At 40.7% G+C, this 20,427-nt stretch overlaps 2 protein-coding genes and 1 pseudogene across 3 annotated transcripts; 2 read left to right on the top strand and 1 right to left on the bottom strand.

Moving 5' to 3' along the window:
• Window positions 1-1,183: 1,183 nt before the first annotated feature.
• On the top strand, window positions 1,184-2,025 carry LOC145468174 (uncharacterized). Its single transcript, XM_081451859.1, has one exon. It carries the CDS (start codon window positions 1,579-1,581, stop codon window positions 1,981-1,983), a length of 405 nt encoding a protein of 134 aa, XP_081307985.1. The 5' UTR covers window positions 1,184-1,578; the 3' UTR covers window positions 1,984-2,025.
• A 2,238-nt stretch (window positions 2,026-4,263) lies between these two features.
• LOC145468182 (histone H2B.1 pseudogene) lies at window positions 4,264-6,602 on the top strand (annotated as a pseudogene).
• Window positions 6,603-6,692: 90 nt separating this feature from the next.
• Window positions 6,693-19,878, bottom strand: LOC145468101 (uncharacterized). Of its 2 annotated transcripts, none has more exons than XM_081451783.1 (12): window positions 19,738-19,878; window positions 16,784-17,600; window positions 15,954-16,076; window positions 15,174-15,329; window positions 13,835-13,976; window positions 12,887-13,085; window positions 10,547-10,709; window positions 9,754-9,788; window positions 9,522-9,547; window positions 8,626-8,693; window positions 7,743-7,787; window positions 6,693-7,504 (listed from the first exon to the last, which is right to left on the bottom strand). In XM_081451783.1, exons 2-12 carry the CDS (start codon window positions 17,559-17,561, stop codon window positions 7,458-7,460), a joined length of 1,782 nt encoding a protein of 593 aa, XP_081307909.1. In that variant the 5' UTR covers window positions 17,562-17,600; window positions 19,738-19,878; the 3' UTR covers window positions 6,693-7,457. The 2 variants fall into 2 exon arrangements, with proteins under 2 accessions (XP_081307909.1, XP_081307910.1); XM_081451784.1 differs by having other exon boundaries at window positions 12,887-13,082; window positions 19,738-19,877.
• Window positions 19,879-20,427: the final 549 nt, after the last annotated feature.

Genomic DNA, 20,427 nt, shown 5'->3' with positions numbered 1-20,427 from the left:
AACAATGGGGTCGTCAGAGATGAAAGAATCATGGACGCCGCAGCAAAATAAAGAAATGGTTGCGCGGAGGATCAAAGAAAAATATTCTTCAGGCATAGAGCAGTACTGTTTATTTTTCTGTCTTTATTTTTTCTGTCTAAGCTGTCCTGACTTTGTTTTTTTGTTTTTACTCAGTTTTCAACTTGTTGACAGTCATGGAAGGAAAGGTTCAAGTGCCACCGACTCCAGCTTGTGATTTGCAGGGTTCGCAGTTACAGAGTCTGGAATTGTTTAAAAAGTACGAAAGTCCACCGACTAGTTTTCCAGAACCAACTTTGTTATCACGGTCTCTATTCTTCCGGCATCCATCCTGCCGGCCTCGTCCCATACCAAGAGAAAATGGAGGGGAAAGAAGAGAAACCCTGGAAAAGGGTGGCTCCTGTTCAATGGTTATTTACTCACCTGATCAAGTCAAGCATATAGGTTGAGAGAAAAGCTACAAGGGCCTTTTGCAGTTATGGACGGTCAAACCTGAGATCGAATTAGCGCCTCCTCTCAAATAAGCGCCCCTCCTATGGGCCAAAATTTAAAATAAGCGCCCCCTCCTCTCCCCGTGTTTTATGGAAGAGCACTGAGACAAGAAAGGATGTATAGTTTTTATTTGGTCGTTTTCAATCGCAAGCAAGTAATCATCGACTCATTCAAGCACTGCACACTGACCGTCGCAACCAATGGTACTGAAGATCTGCTGATTCATTGCGTAAAAGCCCAACCCACCTTGTGCAGCAGGCTTAGACCAGCTAAAGGGGATATATTACACAGTTTTTCAAGAGAGACAGGATTCTTCTGAGACTTCTGTGAGACTGACACATACATATATTGCAAAAACCGCGGATCACATCTGACCACGATTTGGGAAATATTAAATAAGCGCCTCCCTCGAGTAAGCGCCCCCGTCTTCTCCTAAATTTGAAATAAGCGCCCCGGGCGCTAATTCGAGGATTAACGGTACGATGAGGGCAGGCGATAAGGGTGAATGTTGTTTTACGCCACATTCATCACGGCAACTGGTACGCCAAACCCGCTTATGAAAGTCCGCTATGTTGTGTTGTTCTACAAGTCTCGGGCGAGAAAGCTTCCGAATGACTCAATTCAGAGCCAGTTGAAGAGAAAGAGAGTAAACGCGCACCTGATTTTCTATATCAGTTCTGCCACAGCAAGAGAAGAAACACAAACTGCACAGGAAATAATAGGACGGGAAGCTTCTCGCGTACCTATATGTACACCTTTCTGATATGCACCAGAGACTTAAAATCGAGATTATAGCAAATACGTAGCAAGTACGTCGCGCCCACCATGTACCACGCTTAATCTCTCTTCTTTTGCCATAAAGAGAGCCTGGGATCGATTCCTTACAGTGCGTGCGAGAGGTTGGAGTCAGGGAGTCTTATTTTCTTCAGGTTTAGGCCGATACAGTGCCCCCATCCCATTTTAAAAAAGAAAGAATCTCCTTGCATTTCGTTCACATTTACGCGTAACTATAACAGGGACCGAGGTCAGAAAATAATTATTATGAAGATTTAGCTTGTAGTTGGTAGCATGCGTCGCAGACAGTCTAAACCGCCACGTCAGGCTGCAACGCAAGCCAGCAGTTGGTCATTGCTTTTAGGAGCCGTTTGTTTTGAGAGGGGTGAAATCCACTTATGCTCGCTCTCCACGGATTTGGCGGGCCAACTGAATGTCCTTGGGCATGATGGTGACGCGCTTGGCGTGGATGGCGCACAAGTTGGTGTCTTCAAACAAACCAACAAGGTAAGCCTCGCTAGCTTCTTGAAGAGCCATGACAGCGGAGCTCTGGAAACGCAGATCGGTCTTGAAATCCAGAGCGATTTCTCGCACAAGGAGCTGGAAGGGCAGCTTGCGGATCAGCAGCTCAGTGGATCTGGTAACGACGGATCTCACGAAGAGCGACTGTACCAGGCCTGTAACGATGAGGTTTCTTGACTCCACCGGTGGCAGGAGCGCTCTTACGAGCTGCCTTTGTGGCGAGCTGTTTGCGTGGAGCTTTTCCACCAGTTGATTTACGAGCAGTTGTTCGAGCCATTTGAAATTTCACGAGGTTGTTAAGAAGTCTAAATGTAAGCCCGCGACGCTTATAAAATGATTTATACATAAGCGGGCTTACCGTTGATTGGTGGAAAAGGCGGCCATTTTATTGGCTGGTGCAAAATTAGAATTCACATTTCGATCGTAGAAATGGGCTACAAGGTTGCGCTTTTCGAAATCCCAGTATCATTTCATCCTTATCAAATAAAGGTACAGCCTTTGACTCGTCGTATATTTCTTCTTTTCGAAATAAAAATAACTCACGTCTGGTCGCGGTAACGGGGGCAAAGGTCCAGGAAAAGGAGGCGCGAAGCGTCACCGAAAGATCCTTCGTGAAAACATCCAAGGCATCACCACCAAGCCAGCCATCCGTCGTCTTGCTCGCCGTGGCGGTGTCAAGCGAATCTCTGGCCTGATCTACGAGGAGCCGTGGTGTTCTCAAAGTTTTCCTTGAGAACGTGATCCGTGATGCTGTGACATACACTGAACACGCTAAGAGAAAGACTGTGACAGCCATGGATGTAGCCTGCGAACGCAGACGTACTTCCGGCTGTCGCGTGTCTCTCTCGGCGGAGACAAGCGAGAGTCGGAAATACGTCTGCGTTCGCAGGCTACCATGGATGTGGTGTACGCTCTGAAACGACAAGGCCGTATTCTGTGCGGATTTGGCGGTTAGACTGCACAGTCTGCCAACACAAACTGCTCCTTTAGGAGCCACCACTGAAATCTCTCAAAAGTAATGACCAACAGAACGTTTCTTAGAAGTGTTCTTATTCTTTATTACCATAGACCGCGAATAGCTTCTTTCCTTTCCCAGCGTACGATGCGAATCCATAATTTTAACTTTTCAAATCGCGCGGAAGATTTCAGGTCTTTCAGGAATAGAAAACTGACCGCTCGTTGTCCGCTACACCTAAAGTACACAAAAGTATCTTGAAATGGGATACAAAGCGAAACAAGCCAAACCTAGACTACGAGTAGTCAAAGAAGGACTATCCGTAGTCTAAGTCAAACCATTCCTGTTCTCACTTAGAATTTCGCCCGAAAGCCAGCGCACTTATCCCGACGGAAAAATCGTAGAGTAACAGGTTCAACCAGGGATGAGGAAAGAACGCAAAGCAACAGCGCAGTCAATGGCGGTTTTGTGCGTTTAGCCTTTAGAAAGAGAACATGAAGCGCGCAGAACTGGCGATGTTTGGCCATGAGCTACTGTATATACGTAGAAATTTTTTTTGAAATAAACACATTGATTGATCGCGGCGCGCGTTGCGACGATCACTTTCAAGTAGCCGAAATTTGCATATTGGGTTTAGCGTTTAAGGCGCGCTTTTAGTAGCTTTGGCGTGGGAGCGAACTTTACACTATTGATACAAAGCTGATATACCGGTAGATCCCTTTACCCCAGTGGCGCACTCGATCAAACCACAACAGTCGCTCAGGTAGATGACGTGACAAGCCAAAGAAAAAGTAATAATCTTGCCGTGAAAGCTGAACCAACTGTTGTATTCAGTGTTGCTTTTGAATAAAATAATTAAACGAACGTGGCACACTTTGACACAGATAGTAATAAGTGAAACCAACAAATTCCATAGAACATTCTAACATCAGTATATCTACCAGAGATCAAAAATTCTATAAACGTATTCTATTGATGTTTTCTGATTGCCAAACAATGTCAAACAACTTGGCAAACTAATAATGTTGATCGTGACTTTTTTAACATTTGGTGGCTCCTAGAGGAGCCGTTTGTTTCGAGTCAAAACTTATTTAAGCTTTGGTTTTCTTCTCGGTCTTCTTGGGCAGAAGTACAGCCTGGATGTTGGGAAGAACACCCCCCTGTGCGATGGTGACACCGGCAAGCAGTTTGTTCAACTCCTCGTCATTACGGACAGCCAGCTGAAGGTGACGGGGAATGATTCTTGTCTTCTTGTTGTCACGAGCAGCGTTGCCCGCCAACTCGAGGATCTCGGCGCTCAAATATTCAAGCACGGCAGCCAAGTACACTGGAGCACCGGTGTCACAGTGATATGTGTATCCCCGTAATATGTGTATCCCCGCACACATATCACTAGTGATATGTGTATCCCCTGTGGGGATACACAAAACACTGATACGCGCCTGGGCATTCAACGAACAAAATGGCGACTCGGTTGCGAGGTTCCGACGAGTGCTGTAAAGAGTAGAAGAAACCAGAAATGAATTCGCGCCCAACGGAGCAGATTAGGATTTCTTGAGTTTGGTTGAGTTCTAACCGACTCGATTGTATATCTGACTAAAACTTCGAACAGCGGATACGCATATCACTAATTATTTCATGGCGCAGTGATCTCAGTGTGTATCCCCTAAACACAGCCGTTAGATTGGCTATCTACCTGATCGAAGAAAATGGCCAATTATTACCGAAACGTGCTGGCTGCTTACTCGCTACGACGTTTATACCCAGGTTGAGGTTTGCGGAGTTTGCAACTCGAATGTCTAAATATCTAAACTGAAATCGCGTGCAGGGGATACACATATCACTAATTATTTCATGGCGCAGTGATATGTGTATCCCCAGAAACACAACTGTTATAATATAGCGCATCAACCTTGTCAAAACTGCAGGCAATATTAGCACCCGACGTTTTTACACGGCTTGGGTTCACTGAAGTTTGAAACTCGATAATTCCACTAAAAACGCGTGCACGCGTGCACGGGATAATAAGGGATACACATATCACTGATTATTTCATGAACTAGTGATATGTGTATCCCCATGGACACAGCTGTTATATTGGCTTTCTACCCAAGAAGAAAAATGCCCATAACATTTGCATTGTCAAAACTGGCTTGCTAGAAATATTCACACCCGGCATTTATTCATAGCTTGGGATTTCTGGAGTTTCACTGACCTCGCTTGTACACCGTCGCCGACCGCATGCAGGGGATACACATATCACTAATTATTACATGGCGCAGTGATATGTGTATCCCCTGAAGACAGCCGTAATCTAGGCTAACTGCCGAAGAATAAACGTCGAATATTATGAAACGTGCTAGCAATATTCGCAGTATAGCAATGTTAATACAGCTTGAGACTTAACATATCTTACAAAAAGTCGAACTGATAAGCGGGTGCAGGGGATACACGAGTGCCACTAATCATTTTATGGCGATCGGGTCGAAGCCGTGATATGTGCTTCACTCCACGAATAATTCAGATGCAAACAAGGCGATGAACAGTGGAGAATATGCGTTACTCGAGGGGTGAGAATGCACCGCGTCGAACCGCGCAATTAATATCGTCCTAGAAATCCGGTGCCGTGAAACTCAAATTGAAATATATCTAGATCCATTTGGTGTTCAACTTTAAATTCATTATATCCTGCTCGCAGAAAACCAGTTAGGATCAAGAACACAATTCCAGCAGCAGATACGTAAACTTTTTCAACTACAAAAATTGAGATTTGTGTTTTAAGCCTGTTTGGGTTAGTCGTTCGTCCAGTAAGCGACCGGACGACGAGAGCGCTTTCAAGGAGGATATTGCTTTTTAAAGTAGAGGGGAGGGGGGTGGGGGATACACATATCACTGGTCGCCATTTTGGAGGGGATACACATATCACTAGTGATATGTGTGCGGGGATACACATATCACGGGGATACACATATCACTGTGACACCGGCGCCAACACGCTCAGCATAGTTGCCTTTGCGAAGAAGACGGTGGATACGACCGACTGGGAACTGAAGCCCTGCTCGGGATGAGCGGCTCTTGGACTTAGTGCCCTTTGCTTTCCCTTTGCCGCGACCAGACATGATTAACGATGTACAAAAACTTCGTTGTCTCAAAATAGAGAGTAAGTAACATCACTTTGCAAACAGCAACATATTTATAGTTCTTACCGAGGTAGGAAGGATCGAAAAGCACCAATCAAAACCTAGTGGTCTAATACATTGAATGGGCCATTGTAGAAAAATTGACCTCAAGGGTCAGCTTTAAGATCTAACCAATCACCAATCGAGGATTTCGATCCGTAAGTTAATCGATCCTTCACTCATTTTCATATAAATAGAGGGTCAACCGAGTGGGCAGGTATTTCATATCTGATCTTCAGACATGGCACCTAAAGTTGCAGGGAAGAAAGGTGAGAAGAAAGCCGGTAAGGCAAAGGCCGCCGCTGATGGAAAGAAGAAGAGAAGGGGAAAGAGAAAGGAAAGCTATGCTATCTACATCTACAAAGTGTTGAAGCAGGTTCACCCTGACACTGGTATCTCCAGCAAAGCCATGGGCATCATGAACTCGTTCGTCAATGACATCTTCGAACGCATCGCCACCGAAGCTTCCCGCCTTGCCCACTACAACAAGAAATCAACCATCAGCTCCCGCGAGATCCAGACCGCCATCAGGCTGCTTCTACCCGGTGAACTGGCCAAACACGCCGTGAGTGAAGGAACCAAGGCTGTGACTAAGTACACCAGCAGCAAGTAAACTCACTTTAGAGGTTTCGCGCCAAAACAAACGGCTCCTTTAGGAGCCACCAAATGATACAAAAGTCAATGGCCAACATGATGTAGTAGTAACACGTTTACGAGTCAAAATGAATCGTTTAGTTTCCTGAAGCGAAAACAACAAAATTATCAATGTTATACCAAATTACAACTTTATTTCAAATAACTGATTTTCCCTTGCTGTCTTACATGTAACTGCAAAAGTACAATATATTTCAATTTATAATCTCCAATTCCATTAAGATCCCTTCCTTTATTTAGTAAATTACTCGCAGTATACAAATTGGTTCGCCCCTCAGCTCATTTGTAACATATTTTTGTAAAAAAAAAACACACTTGTTCTTCGAATGTGTATTTAGAAAAATACACTATTTCCTAAAGTAACTTAAAAGCGTTAAATTCTATTTCTTTTTTTCCTTACCACATTCAATGACAAAATTTTGGATATAAGAACGTTTATTCCCTCGTTCTGGCTGTCCGTTACTTGGGTTGTTACGAGACATTCATCGATATTGCGTGATGTCACCTCTCTTTTAGAATTGCGTGAGATCACCATAAACAGCTGACAAGCTTATAGCCCGTGTGCACTTTTCTGACCCACCCCGGGAGGTACGTGTCAACAAATTTGAATTTCAATTCTTATAAGAAAAATATTAAGAAAAATATTAATATCAAATGGCTAAAATATTCATCTGTACATTGTACAATAGTAGATAAAATCTGCAGGATGAAGACCAGTGACACACACTGATCATCTTGGGAACCCCTCAGTTAGTCTCTTGCAGTCGTTATTTAGGTCATCACGCATCGGAGAAGCGTTGCGTGACGATTTCAAATAACGGCTGCGGAGGAGACTAGGGATGAGTTTTCACAATGCAATAATATTACTGATCAGCTGGAAGTTCCTCGTACAAGTCTTCATCAATGGGTTCTGCAAAAAAAAAAATAGCAGTATGGTTTAGTAAATTACATTATCAATTAAAGAACAATTTTCAGCAAAAATTTGTGAAAATTAATGTCTTAAGCCTTCAAGAGCCTGCAAGGGTCAAAGCTAGCAAGTGCATTCGTTGTGCAGTTAAATAAAATGAGTGAAAAATGCAAATATGAATTGAAATAATAAATATTATTAAGTTATTAAGTTCAGGCACTTTAGCCCATATCATTCATACCTTGCCCAGCCGCTATGTCATCATAAACTTCTTGGTCGTCCTCTTCTGAACAAGAAGACAGTGCAAAGAGAGAAAATATTTCAGAAATCAAAATAAAGAACTGATATTTATGTCAATATTGCAAATGAACGTAACATGATTAGGAATCCACACTAGCTGAAAGCAGGTAAAAGGTGAAGTCTGTATTGGCCATGTGTCCTGGAGCTTATCTCAGTTTCTGTAGCTTGAAGTGACCAAAAGTGATGTTAATCTCCCCTGAATGGGTGGCTAGTCCATTGTACCAAGACCTGCCCCCTTCCACCACTTCCCCAATAAATTGACTGTTGGCTATTTATACTTCCAGCTGAGAAAGGCACTGTGAGAGTAAGCATCCTTAATACCCAAGGGTTCAAACCCAAGGGTCCAAACCCATGGGTCAAACGTGAGACACCAGGTAGTGGTTGATGCAGTTATTAAGAAACTGAATGCAGGGTCAGCACATTTCAAGTCTAGCAGCCTAATGCACTCAGGCATACTGTGTCTACACCCAGATCACCATGCTTACAAACACAGCTATTAGCATATCCTGTTCCAAAAGAAAAGCAGCCCAGTCTCAATAGCCTGTGTGCCCCTCAAAAAATCGGGGGACACAGGCTAAGTCACAAAGGTTATTTTCTACTCTTCTCAATCAAATTTAAGCCCAGAATTACAAGAAAGAAGACTTTAGTGGTAAAGTGCATAATTCTCACTTTCATTGCCAAATAAGGTTTGAGATCTGATCCATAGGCTTTTATTTGTCCTTGCGCTAACTTCAATATTTCCATCAAAGCTTTCAGCATCAGTAGAAGAAAAAGGCAAGAAAAACTCTTGTACGTCCGCACTATATATACATACATCAACATACCTTCTTCTATTTTGGTTGCACTTTGATATTGGTCAACATCTTCATAGAAGTCTTCTGTTATAATTGCACTAAAATCAATCAAGTCAAGTTAGTTATCTGCCATGGAAATCATGAACATACTTGTTTCACATAATTTCGTGTTTTGAATGTCTATTTACATGTAGATTGGTTAGATAATTTTTCTTTTTAGACAATTAATAACTGTATGGCACTGCTGTATATCAATATGTGTTGTTTGAAACATGGTTTACTCTGTCAGTTCATCAAAGTACAAAATAGAAACTATAAATGAAAAACTACGCAAATATTGTTGATAGAGTCAAACCTCCACTAATGGCCACCTCATAACAATATAGCCACTATTTTTTTGTCTCAGCAGATTGTCCATACATTCACTTTTATTTTAACCTCTCTACAACAGCCACCTCTCCACAATGGTAATGGCCACTAAAGTGCATCCCAATTACCGAAACAACATCTCCATAACAACCAGTTAATCAACGACTAACAAACGGTGTATACAAAACCACAACTTTTCATTGTTAAAGGTCACAAAACTTGAATGGAAACACACATCACTGGTCTCTGTTTCTGTTTTATTGATCAATATATTTTGATTATGTTATATATTTACGAGCTAAAATAAGCATTTGTTATTTCAATAAAAATGTTCACCCCACAAAAAAATCCGGGGTCATATTATAGCCCTACTTCCCCATAATGGCCAACTCTCTACAACAGCCACTTTCAGTTTCTTCTCTCCCCTAGATGGCCGTTGTGGAGAGGTTCGACTGTAAAGATAATGTATATAGGAAGTTAGCCACAAGCATATTGTGATGCTTCTTAATGAATAATCTAGAGAATTTCATTGACTATTTGACAAAATAGACCTATACCTTATTCGATTTCCTTCACTGTCAACCTGAAAAATAAACGCAACTTTTCATTATTATCAAACAAAACGTGCATGCTTGAGTTAATGATTTTCATGGGTATAATTGCCTAAGAGAACAATATAAGAAAATCTGAATGAAATATAAGAAATGCTAAGATAAAAATAGAACAGAAAGAAAATTGCTGCTACTAGCATACAGAGGAACACTGATTTTAAACTTAAAAGAAACTTACTTTGAGTTGAATGAGGTCTGTAGGTAGGTAACCCACTGGAAAAGACAACAACCAAAAAACAAAAATCAACATTTAAAATCATGTCAGTTATGGATTTTGAAACATGTTGTTCTTTTCATCAAAACAACAAAACAACAGCATAGTTCTCTCTATCTCACAGTATATAATAGTGATGAGATGCTTGGGAACATGAACTCAACAAATCTTGAAATGTTTCCAGATGTCATTTAAACCCTCCTCCTAGCTATTCACAGAGCACACAATAGCAGGGGTTTCATTAAGGGCTGGGTACTGGGTAAATTGACTGGCCGTGAGGATGATTTTGCCTGCCTGGTTTGACCATCTGAAACCCCTGCAATGGACACAATAGTTACCATAATAATTCACTTTATACAGCCCCACTTGATAGGGAGGTCCTGCAAGGTGCTTACTGGAAGGAGGGCTATAAATCAAATCATAACTACAGTGGAGAAGTCTGCATATAAGCAGGTTCCAAGAAGCCCATCAGGCCAGTTTCTGCAGCATAAAAGAATTAGGAGTATTTCTACTCCCACCAAGATGGGATGCTAGTCCATCGCAAGGTTACCCACCAACATTAAATTTGCCTGTTCCCATTCATACACCCGGGTGGAGAGAAGCACTGTGAGAGAAAAGTGTCTTTCTCCAAGAACAAAACACAATCTCTCTGGCCAGGGCTTGAACCCGGACCGCTCATACCAGAGATGAGCGCACTAATCATGTGGTCACCACACCTCTCTTCATTACTACAGTAACTGACACAAATTAAACATACAGTGTCCTTCAGGGTTCTTAATAAGCCATTTTCCTTGAGGACATCCTTTTTCACTGATAATAACCAGTGTCTCCCCTTCCTTCACTGGCAGTTCAAACTTTCCATCACCAGTAAAGTTTCTCTTAGCTTCTCCAACACCATTGCCTTCAGCTCCAGGTTTTAACTGAAAAGGAGAAACGCATACTGTCAGTATAAACTTACTATATAAAAAAAGGTTACATGGTAAAGTCTGCATATGAGCCAAGTGGCCCATCAGGCACATCCTTAATTATCTCCAGTTTCTGTAGCATGAAGCGACATGTAGCATGAATGACATGCTAGTCCATCACAGGGTTACCCCAGCATTAAATTCACCAGTACCCATTTATACACCTAGGTCACTGCAGGGAGGCACTGAGCCAGTAAATTGCCTCGCCCATAAACCAAATTCACTGAGCCCGGACCACTTGATCTGGAGGAAAGTGCACCAGCGAAGACACCACCATACCTCCACAAAAAAACTTACAATATAACAGCCCTGCAAATGTGCTGACAGTTGGCAGTTTTTCACCTACAATAAATTCCTTACTGCCTATTTCACATTGAAGTTCACTAATTTTGATTAATTTCAAATCCCTCCCTGCCATTTTTAGTGCAGAGTGCACTATTGGGATGGTTATGGGGGTTGCCTGCCGCTAAGGAACTAAGGCGCTATGGCGCTATGGCGCTATGGCGCTATGGCCCTATGGCGCTATGGCCCTATGGCGCTAAGGTGTAAACTTTAATGTTTGTTTAATTAATTAATTTCAATTAATTAATTAGTCTAGAGGCAAGGAAGTAGTGGGAGTAGGGTGGGAAAGGTACATGTGTAGTCTACGTAAAACACATTTCATCACCATCGCTTAACTTTGAACATCGCAAAGCTATATATTTGTTTCAGGTAACCCCTTCCTCTCCTTGTGGTACCATTCTCCTTAGAACAAAACTAATTTGTCCTAAACGCATGCGTAGATTAGTTAGCGTTCGTGGCTTCTATATTAGGTGAAGGATACATTGTATACGGAATCACGCACAAATGTTGAGTGGTTTTCCTTATGGTAGAGCTCAACATGTAAGACGCATGCGTTCTAGCATCGTTAGTGTTATACACTATCTTTTCACGTGGTATTTTAAATGTCATATCATGTGACCAAGGACGGCAGTTATTTTTCAGGTAGCGCCAATTGTCCCTTTTTATTGCAAAAGTGAAACGTTACTGTGGCTGCGTAGCTTTTAGAATTACACACAGGTCGGTTCAACAAATATCATCTGCTGTTTTCAATCTACAATAGTGTGCTTCTCAGGGTTCAAATATATTGCTTCTCCTTAGCGGCTTGTTTATTTCTTGCCTTAATTGTGTCTGTAAGAGAGACCAAAAAGTTCCCAAGTTAGTGGCTTTAATACTCCGCAAATTGTAAATTTGTAACAAAAGAAACCAGGAAAATGCTCAAATATTGCTGCAGACGCCGTGGCACCTAATGAAAGCGCAAATTAATTTAATCAGTCTTTGAGGAGACTCATTCATATCAGCCAAGTAGCGCTGTTTATCTTCAATACTTTTCGTTAAAATGCTTCTCAGCCATCAATATCGTTGCGTAATAATTTTGAATTGGTTTATTGTTAACAACAAAGGTGGCAACAGAAGAAGAAAGTGGTATTTCGTGACTATCTGATAATTAAATTAGTTCCTGTTCATCGGTAAAAATTTGCATTTTTAATAAAACAACATTGTTTCTGTTCCGTTTCTTCATCACCATATCAGATATTAAACTTTCTTTCATTTATCTCCAAAAAACAAGGACATCTTCCGTATGTTTTGGAGAAAACAAGGGTTTCATATTACAGGCCTCTGCGAGGAAAACAAAAGTATCAAGTTACAAAGTTGGCGTGAAGAGCTAAATTGTCACGTTTGCTGCTTCAGCGTATTATTGAATTTAAAATGAACGTAAAATCAACGTAAAACACCAGTAGTAATTAATTTGTGCGTAATTTTTGGACCTTGAATGAAAATACAACCTTGAAACATACACACTGCAAAGGGGAAAAGCCGTAGCAGACTACTAAGGTAGACACAAACCGGAAGTGAACCGAGCATGGGTGAGTACTTATGGAACTACTGTACCAGAGCTATCAATTGCGCTCTGCACTATCTGAGATTGTCTCACTAGTTTTGGTTACTACCCCTGTCATACTGCCTGCTACTCCAAAACATTTTCAAAGGGTTTCTGGAATAAAACAATCACTCCAGGTAACAATATTACAGTTAAAAAGTCAGTCAGTCATAACATTGTCAGCTGGCAACCTGATCTTAATCCCAGGTACCTTGTGTTTTTTTCGAAGCTCTTTATCATCCCGGTCCCTTCTCTTTTTCTCCTCTTCTTTCCTTCTTTTTTCTTCTCTTTCCTCTCTTTCTCTTCTTTTCTCTTCTTCCTTTCTCCTTTTCTGTTCTTCCCTTTCTTTCTTTTTCTGGTTTTCCATTTCCTTCTTGAGATCTTTCTTGCCTTTCTCTTTGTTTGCACTGCTAAAAAGGTTCATGAAGCATTAACTGAGATCCAATCAAAAAATACAAGATTCTGCCAAAATAAGCCAAGAGACAAGGTGTGAAAAAGGCATGATTTGACGCCAAAAAGATCTAGTTGACACATGTAAGCATTAACAAGAATAAACAAATTAAATACAAACTGAAACAGTTTTCATTCAATCCTAGTTCTAGTTTTAATCCTTAGTTTTAGTATCATGTTTTTAGCTTTTATTACTTTTGTATTTTAGACACTTAATGTATATTCTAGGCTTTTATTTTTTAGAGGACCCTCCCGAAACCACCTCTAGGTGATTGGAGGCCTCCTCTTAAAATATTATTTTGTCATTGTCATTGTCATTGTCATTGTCATTGTTATTATTATTATTATTATTTACTCAATGTCAAACATTTACCTAGAGGTCACAAAATACCCCCTTGAACAATAAATAAACCAACACCCAAAATACAGAGCAGAGAAAATTTTTAATCTTATCTAACACCTCAGAAAAGAAAAAATGCAAATTTACGCCACAAATCTTACTGTACCTCCATGCTACTTTATAAATCTTCAACTACACCCCCTCCATCCAACCTCACCTCTACACCTTCCAGGACTCTACACTCTACACCTTGTGTTGTCAGAATAAACTTGACCTTGAGAGAGTTATGCCACCATATACACAACATTCTAATGCCCTTTTACAAGCATTCTGTGGTTGAAATTTGTAGTATCAACATGCACAGTGTACCTGGGGACTGCTGAAGGTGAATATTTGTTTTCAATAGGAGAGTTGCAAGCCTCTTCTTCTTTCACCTCTGGCTGTCCATTAAGGCTAGTCCCCACTGCATCATACATTTCTTCTCCAAATTTTTCCCCTTCAACGGCAAAATCTGGAAAACAAATAAAATTTAATTAGAAAAGAATAACAAAGGAGCACACAGAAGAATATAAGCTACAGGTGGAACTATGAATACTATATGATTGCATGTGCCCATCCAAGCAAGGTAAAGACTGTTGCAATCCTGGGGATTTATGAGAGGCACAAGGCTCACAAAATAAAGCAGTGAGACTTACTCCCATACCCCTATCTCCCTCCCCAGTTCAATACAAGTAGGAAGCTAGTTGCCCTAATTAGAAAACGACACTTTGCAGTATCTAACCACAAATTCTAATTCATATGTATCTGGTGGTAATCTCTGACACCCCCTGTCCCCCCAGTTCAATGTTGTGACCAGCTGCTGTGGTCTGGGCAATGTTAGAAATAGAAAAATCAACACTGTTTGGGGGGGGGGGGGGGGAAGGGGGTAACGATTCCGAGACACTCAAAATTACTGCAAAGTGTCTCAACACTTTTGCTGCTTATTATAGGTGGAGTCGAGGGTACATTGTACACTGGGGTAAGCAATCTTCCCTAAGAACACCACATGTGTTAAGACCCTGGGATGGCAAGGCTCAAGGGTGGACCTTTCCATCAAAGGACCAAAACAAAAGCCATTGAGGAATCACCTTTGCAAATTAGATTTGTAGGGAAAATGAGATCTAGGGGCAACATAGAAAAGAAATAAAAGATTCAATAACTAGGTAAAGGTATTTATGTCTGTTTTCGAGCCTACAGTGCCTATCAGGCTGGTGATTATCTCTGGTTTCCATAGAATTTTGACACAGTCGACATTCTATCCAATGTTAATTCTATGTTAATTGTCCTCCTGGACAAGTAACTTTTGATTCCCACTTGCCAATGGGCCCTTGCACATCAGCAATTGAGAATGCCAATGTCGACTTATTTAAACGATCTATTATTTAGTTTACACAATATAAATTCTCCAAGTAACTAGGACTATTTTGACTCCCCCTGGATGGGATGGTAGGCCATCACATTGTTTAACCCTACCATTTACTTCACCACATCCAGTTACTAATCTGGGTGGAAAGAAGAAATGTGGGAGTAAAGTGTCTTATCCAAGAACATAATGCAATGTCCCCGGCCAGGGCTTGAACTCAACTGCTTGATCTGGAGTCTAGAACCCTTATTGGTATTAGGGCAAAAACTCTCCTAAAAATTTTTCGATAAAGACTTTATATGATACCATTTTGTAAATGTTCACGAGCTTGCTCTGCCACAGCGTCTAAGTCATCGTAGCTCTCGTCACAGATAGGTTCAGTATTTTTTGCTTCTGCATTATTTATCTCCTCAACTTTTGCTTTCATCTCATCAACATCATCATAGTTTTCCTCCATAATTCCTGTTATGTAGTAAAGGTATACATATTGAGTCTTGTTCACACAGCATGCGCAAAAAGTTGGAGAAAAGGAATCAACCCTGAGAGGATCACAGCTAAAGCTGGATCCCAAAGGTATTTGTCATACAGGAAATCAGCATGTGCCTGCTCACTTGCTCTCCAGGTGAGTCTCAGAGTCTTAATCAGTTTGGGCAAATTCAAACCGGAAATGTAGTAGCTTAACTAAAGGTCAGGCAAGGACTGTCAAGATTAATTTTCCATTGCTGTATATGTTCAAGATTGTTGACTTACAAGGCAACTGAGTTAAGAAACTCAGCCAGCTGTGACTGATGACAGTAAAGACTCTGAACAATAACATGGCAAGATCTAGCGTAATCTGCACATTGTCAAATTTTATCACTAAATAATGTTTGCTGGTCAACTTTTAAAATTAGTGTACTCTTTTTATCCAAAAGCTAATTTGCCACATATTTAGGTTAGTCTCCTGAAATGCCCCCTCATTGTTTGCACTGAAACCACTTGTGGTCCTACTTGAAAACAAGCTGAATACTTTTCACCGTAAATGGATTAAAAGGCAAATACGCATGCCAAATAAGCTACCATCAAAAAGTTGACCTATATCATTACCTTCCTCTGCTGTAGTCTCCTTTTCCTGTTCAGCTTCATTTCTGCCCAGAATCTGAGCCTTAAGATCATCATCTACATCATCATACTCTTCTCCTTCATCTTCCTCTTCTGCAATACTATGATCTGAAAACAAACCAAGGTGAAAATTAGCTTTAAAATAAAAATAAACATTAACTAAAATCTTCAAATAATATCCAATTGGGCTTTTCATGGCCAGTGGAAATAAACAATGAAACAAATCATGTTAATGAACATAACATGGTTAAGAATTCCAACTGGCAGGAGGCAGACCAGTTAGCTATTTACAAGTGTGGCCAAGCAGTTCAACTCAGGACAACTGAGAACAACACCAGCTTGTGGTCAGAATGGGACCCTAAGCCGCAACCTCTGATTTCACTTCCAGTGCCCTAACCACACGGCCACACTGCCTCCTCCAATCAGTCATTCATCTTTTATTTCCTTTTATTTCAGGTTAAAATCCAGGTTAAAATCCAGTTCAGTCACATTATTGCTTACTTTTGGTTTATCAAAACTACTAAAATGTGGCTCATTGGCCCAAAATGGTGCACCCCTGTTGCATGATGTGAGTATATGTAAGTGGATACAGCTCCTTTAATACAAGAAGAATGAGATATGTGGGGCTAAAAACCCTCAGGAAATTCCAGTTTAAAAGCTTTTACTTTCCTTTTAATACTTTTGCTTTTGAACCCTCCAACTTTACATGTAGAATTTCAAAAAAAAAACTTCCTTGGGGTGGCTATGGATATTTCATGACCCACACAATTATACATTAAGATTTGTTAAGTGAGAAGCACAGAAGCAAAGCTTACCCAAGCTGCTATTGTTCTCCAGCCTATTCAACGTGTTTCGTCGTGGTGACATCACAATTCTATTGCTGTCATAATTCTCCAATAACTTCATTAAATTTTCAGGTTTAGGACACTTTGGTGGCGGTTTCCCAAGACTTTCAAGTGTTGGCAAAACACAGAGCTTTGGCTCTCCCCTAGAATCATGGCAAACAATTTTCTTATTTGAATCAGTTAAAATATCTTTGCTCTCGTCAGTAACACCTCTGCCAGAATCTGAACGTAGTTTAGTCTCATTTTCTTTGTCCTCTTCCTGCTTGATATTTTCTGGGGCTGGTTTAAGTGGTTTAGGCTTCGGTTTTGGTTTTGGTTTCATCTCCTCCTCTTCTTTGTGCTCAAACATAGCTCTTCTTCGGGCCATGAGACTTTGAAGTTCATTTGTCGGCTCATCAGCATTTGCAGTGTTTTTGTTATCAATGTCTTCTGCGATCTCCTCCTCTTCTTTGTGCTCAGACAAAGCTCTCCTTCGGGCCATGAGACTTTGAAGTTCATTTGTCGGCTCATCAGCATTTGCAGTGTTTTTGTTATCAATGTCTTCTGCGATCAAGCTGTCACGGAAGCCAGTTTTCCTCAGTTTTATAGAAGGAATTAACTGGGCAATAGCTGATGGATCATCACTCCTTTTTTGGAACTTGTTGTTCCTTGGGGGTGATGCCTTTTTTACAGCCTGTGGGGCCTTTGGTGGTGGAGTCCTGTGCAATGAATTTTTCTTCTCCAATATTGCATTCTGTGTTATCGACATTCTGGGTTGTGGTGATCGGAATAATAGTTAAATAGGTATCTGTTGACAAGGAAAAATCAAGTATTGTAATAATTATTCCACATCTTTATACAGTGCATATTCATCCCGTAGTGCTCACGTAAATAATTTACGATTGTCTCTTTGGTAGCTTGTCCCCATTTTCATTGGTATGAAGCCAGACTGACACACTTAATGATTTTACAGGCTCATTGAAACAAATGTCACAGCCATTAAAAATAACAATAATTGTTTCCTACAGCAAGCACACTAGTTGATCATACTGCCTGCATTTGTGATTGGCCATAAGATTAGAAGTTTTAATCACACATCACCATGATCAAAATCAACACTGAATAGCAAAAATCATAGTCACAGTAGTGGGTGCCCTTCTAATTTCCACAGATCACCACTGCAATGAATATATAGAATGCTGTCTGTTGCGTGACTAATGTATGCTAGTTACATCATGTTATCTCTGCTAATGTATTCCTGTTAGATCACATGATTATATGTTCTTGCACAAGTTCGATCTGTTATATAAAGAATATGGAATGTAATACTCGCGGCTTAAATAATGCTTGATAAGACTTAACAGAGATCAGGGCAGACAGAAGATTCAACAGTGCCAAGAATTAATAGCTCAAGTTAAGAGCAGTTTTCAATTGAGTGTCGAAAGCAATTAGGTAATTACTTTAGTTTTGGCTTTACTACCATTTGAGATTGACTGAGCAGTCTGATTGGTAAGTAATGGGTTTGGTTATGGATTTATGACACTCAATTGAAAACTGCTCTAAAGTACAGTAACCAGAAGTGTTTGCAACAAGTTGTGTAGCAAAGAGAACAGTCTTTACTGCTGACCTGTATTACTGTTCTGTTTCGCTCTCCTGCATTTTATGTGTTATTAAGTGGAATAGGTTCAACTAGATATCACCACAGAAGAAAGTTTCGCTAGTTGGCTAGATCTGAAACATTGTTAACTAAGCCATTCTTGCAGTTTTCGTTTGCCAATTGCTAACTAGATTTGTCAGTGTAATAATGTAATGTATCTCTTTCACAGCTCAGATCGCATAGCTACAATTATTAAAGATTAAGGTAATATTATATGATTTGTTATTGTCGGATTCAGTCTGATGTTACCAGTTTCTTACAAAATACAGAGAAAAGCTCCACTGTAGGAAGGCTGCAGTTTAATTAGTCAATTCTTGGCCTAGTTAGGCAAGACTAGTTTATGGCTGCTGGTGCAGAAATCATAGGATGCCATTCTCTCAAGCTGAAAATATGTCAAGAAAACCTTGGTAACGAGCTTTTAATAAATACTCTTAAAAACCATACAGGCCTTTTGCTTCACCTTTCTGACACTTACAGGGTCCGAGACAAGTGAATTTCAACCTGTTGTCCGCCAAATCGTGCACAATTAATTGAGCTGAAAAACTTGTTTGATCTTTTTCCCAACCACAGAAATTGTTTACATAATTGAGTAGATTTAATAACCTCCTGTGAGAACGTCAACAAAAGTAAAAGTTTGCAAATTAGAAATAGCATTTCGATAAAGAAATGAGAATGTGCAATAGGGATAATTCTCTTGATGACAAAATTGAAGACTAAACGGCATTTTGAAGCAGCATTTTCCTTTCGCTTCCGGGACTGAAACATTAAAATTCATAAGTGTGATCACGAAACCCAAAATGGCAGTGAACGGTATGTTTAAATACAAGCTCTTATCAGTTGTGAGGTTTGACTGCTCGAGGGTCCGACATCTAGAGGCGACAAACAAACATGCGAACATTTATACCGAAAATATGGTTGTTTCGGTCGCTTTTACAGCTGGCTTCCTTGCTTGCTTTCTAAATAAAAAGCTCATTCGTCCTGTTTATAGATCCTGTCAAATACAAATGGCCATCGTAGGTTGAAGGTTGGCCTATCCTGGCGTATCATGATCAAATGCTCAACAGCCAAACAACAATATTGAAACTTCGCCGACTCAGATCACAATATTGAACGCTTGCTACGAGCCACTACTTCCTAAATGACCATATGACATATAAAATGATCAAAATGAGGACGAAAACCAAGCTCGGCTCGGAGGACGGGCTGAACCGCGCTAAAAAGTTCCAGCTAGCAAGCTCGTGAATCTGCATGTACATTGAACAATTTATCAAATGTTCGACATACATACCTTTCTTTTTCACATAAGGGTGGTCAGCTTAAGTTCTCGAACTTTTAAACCTCGTTCTGCTTCAGAATTAGCTAGAATTCCACTACATAACCCTTTGCTAACCTTCGCGCAAAACGTTCCACAAAATACTTCCGCCAAGGCTGCGACACGATCTGAAAAAAATTTTGATTGGTCAACTTCAAGGTTCAAAAAAACACTTGTTTTGATTGGATGTTGGTCTTCATCGTTCTCATTCCACTCAAACACCAGATTTCTTTGTGACAGACTTCATTGGCATTCTTGCTATAGAGACCCTGTTAGGGGTAAATTCCGACAAGCGACATGGCCTTGAAACGGGGACATGAGAGCTATGAATTGTCGACGAACGACAGACTACTCCAACGAAATAGAGAAAGCGACACCAATGGCAAGATGGACCGACAACGAATTTCGGAACTGAGAATGCAGTGATTGTTTTAAACGTCTGAGTCGAAGTGAAGACGCATTTCCAGAGTTTTAAATGTGTTTTCCTCTCTCACGCGCGATGTCGACGGGTCGCGAAACCCAGGCTTTCCTATATATACTAAAACAACCACGTCGAATAAATCGAGTCCGTCATTGCTGAGTATTTTTTCTCACTCTCAGCTGAGTGAGCAGTGCCCTAAAACGCCTAAAAACACGCTTAAGGAAAAAGAAAAGAGATCTTCGACC

This window comes from Orbicella franksi, chromosome 14 (genome assembly GCF_964199315.1).
Source record: "Orbicella franksi chromosome 14, jaOrbFran1.1, whole genome shotgun sequence".
NCBI lineage: Eukaryota > Metazoa > Cnidaria > Anthozoa > Scleractinia > Merulinidae > Orbicella > Orbicella franksi.
This window is presented reverse-complemented; position numbering and strand designations above follow the sequence as displayed.

What these genes read in the sequence shown, in the direction of transcription:
- LOC145468101 (XM_081451783.1), bottom strand. Translation starts at nt 17,561, where the DNA reads ATGTCGATAACACAGAATGCAATATTGGAGAAGAAAAATTCATTGCAC. An exon ending in CAGACCTCATTCAACTCAAA is followed by an intron (nt 9,548 to 9,753) that starts GTAAGTTTCTTT and finishes TTTATTTTTCAG; the next exon opens with GTTGACAGTGAAGGAAATCG. An exon ending in TGCAACCAAAATAGAAGAAG is followed by an intron (nt 7,788 to 8,625) that starts GTATGTTGATGT and finishes CTTCTTGTTCAG; the next exon opens with AAGAGGACGACCAAGAAGTT.
- LOC145468174 (XM_081451859.1), top strand. Translation starts at nt 1,579, where the DNA reads ATGCGTCGCAGACAGTCTAAACCGCCACGTCAGGCTGCAACGCAAGCC.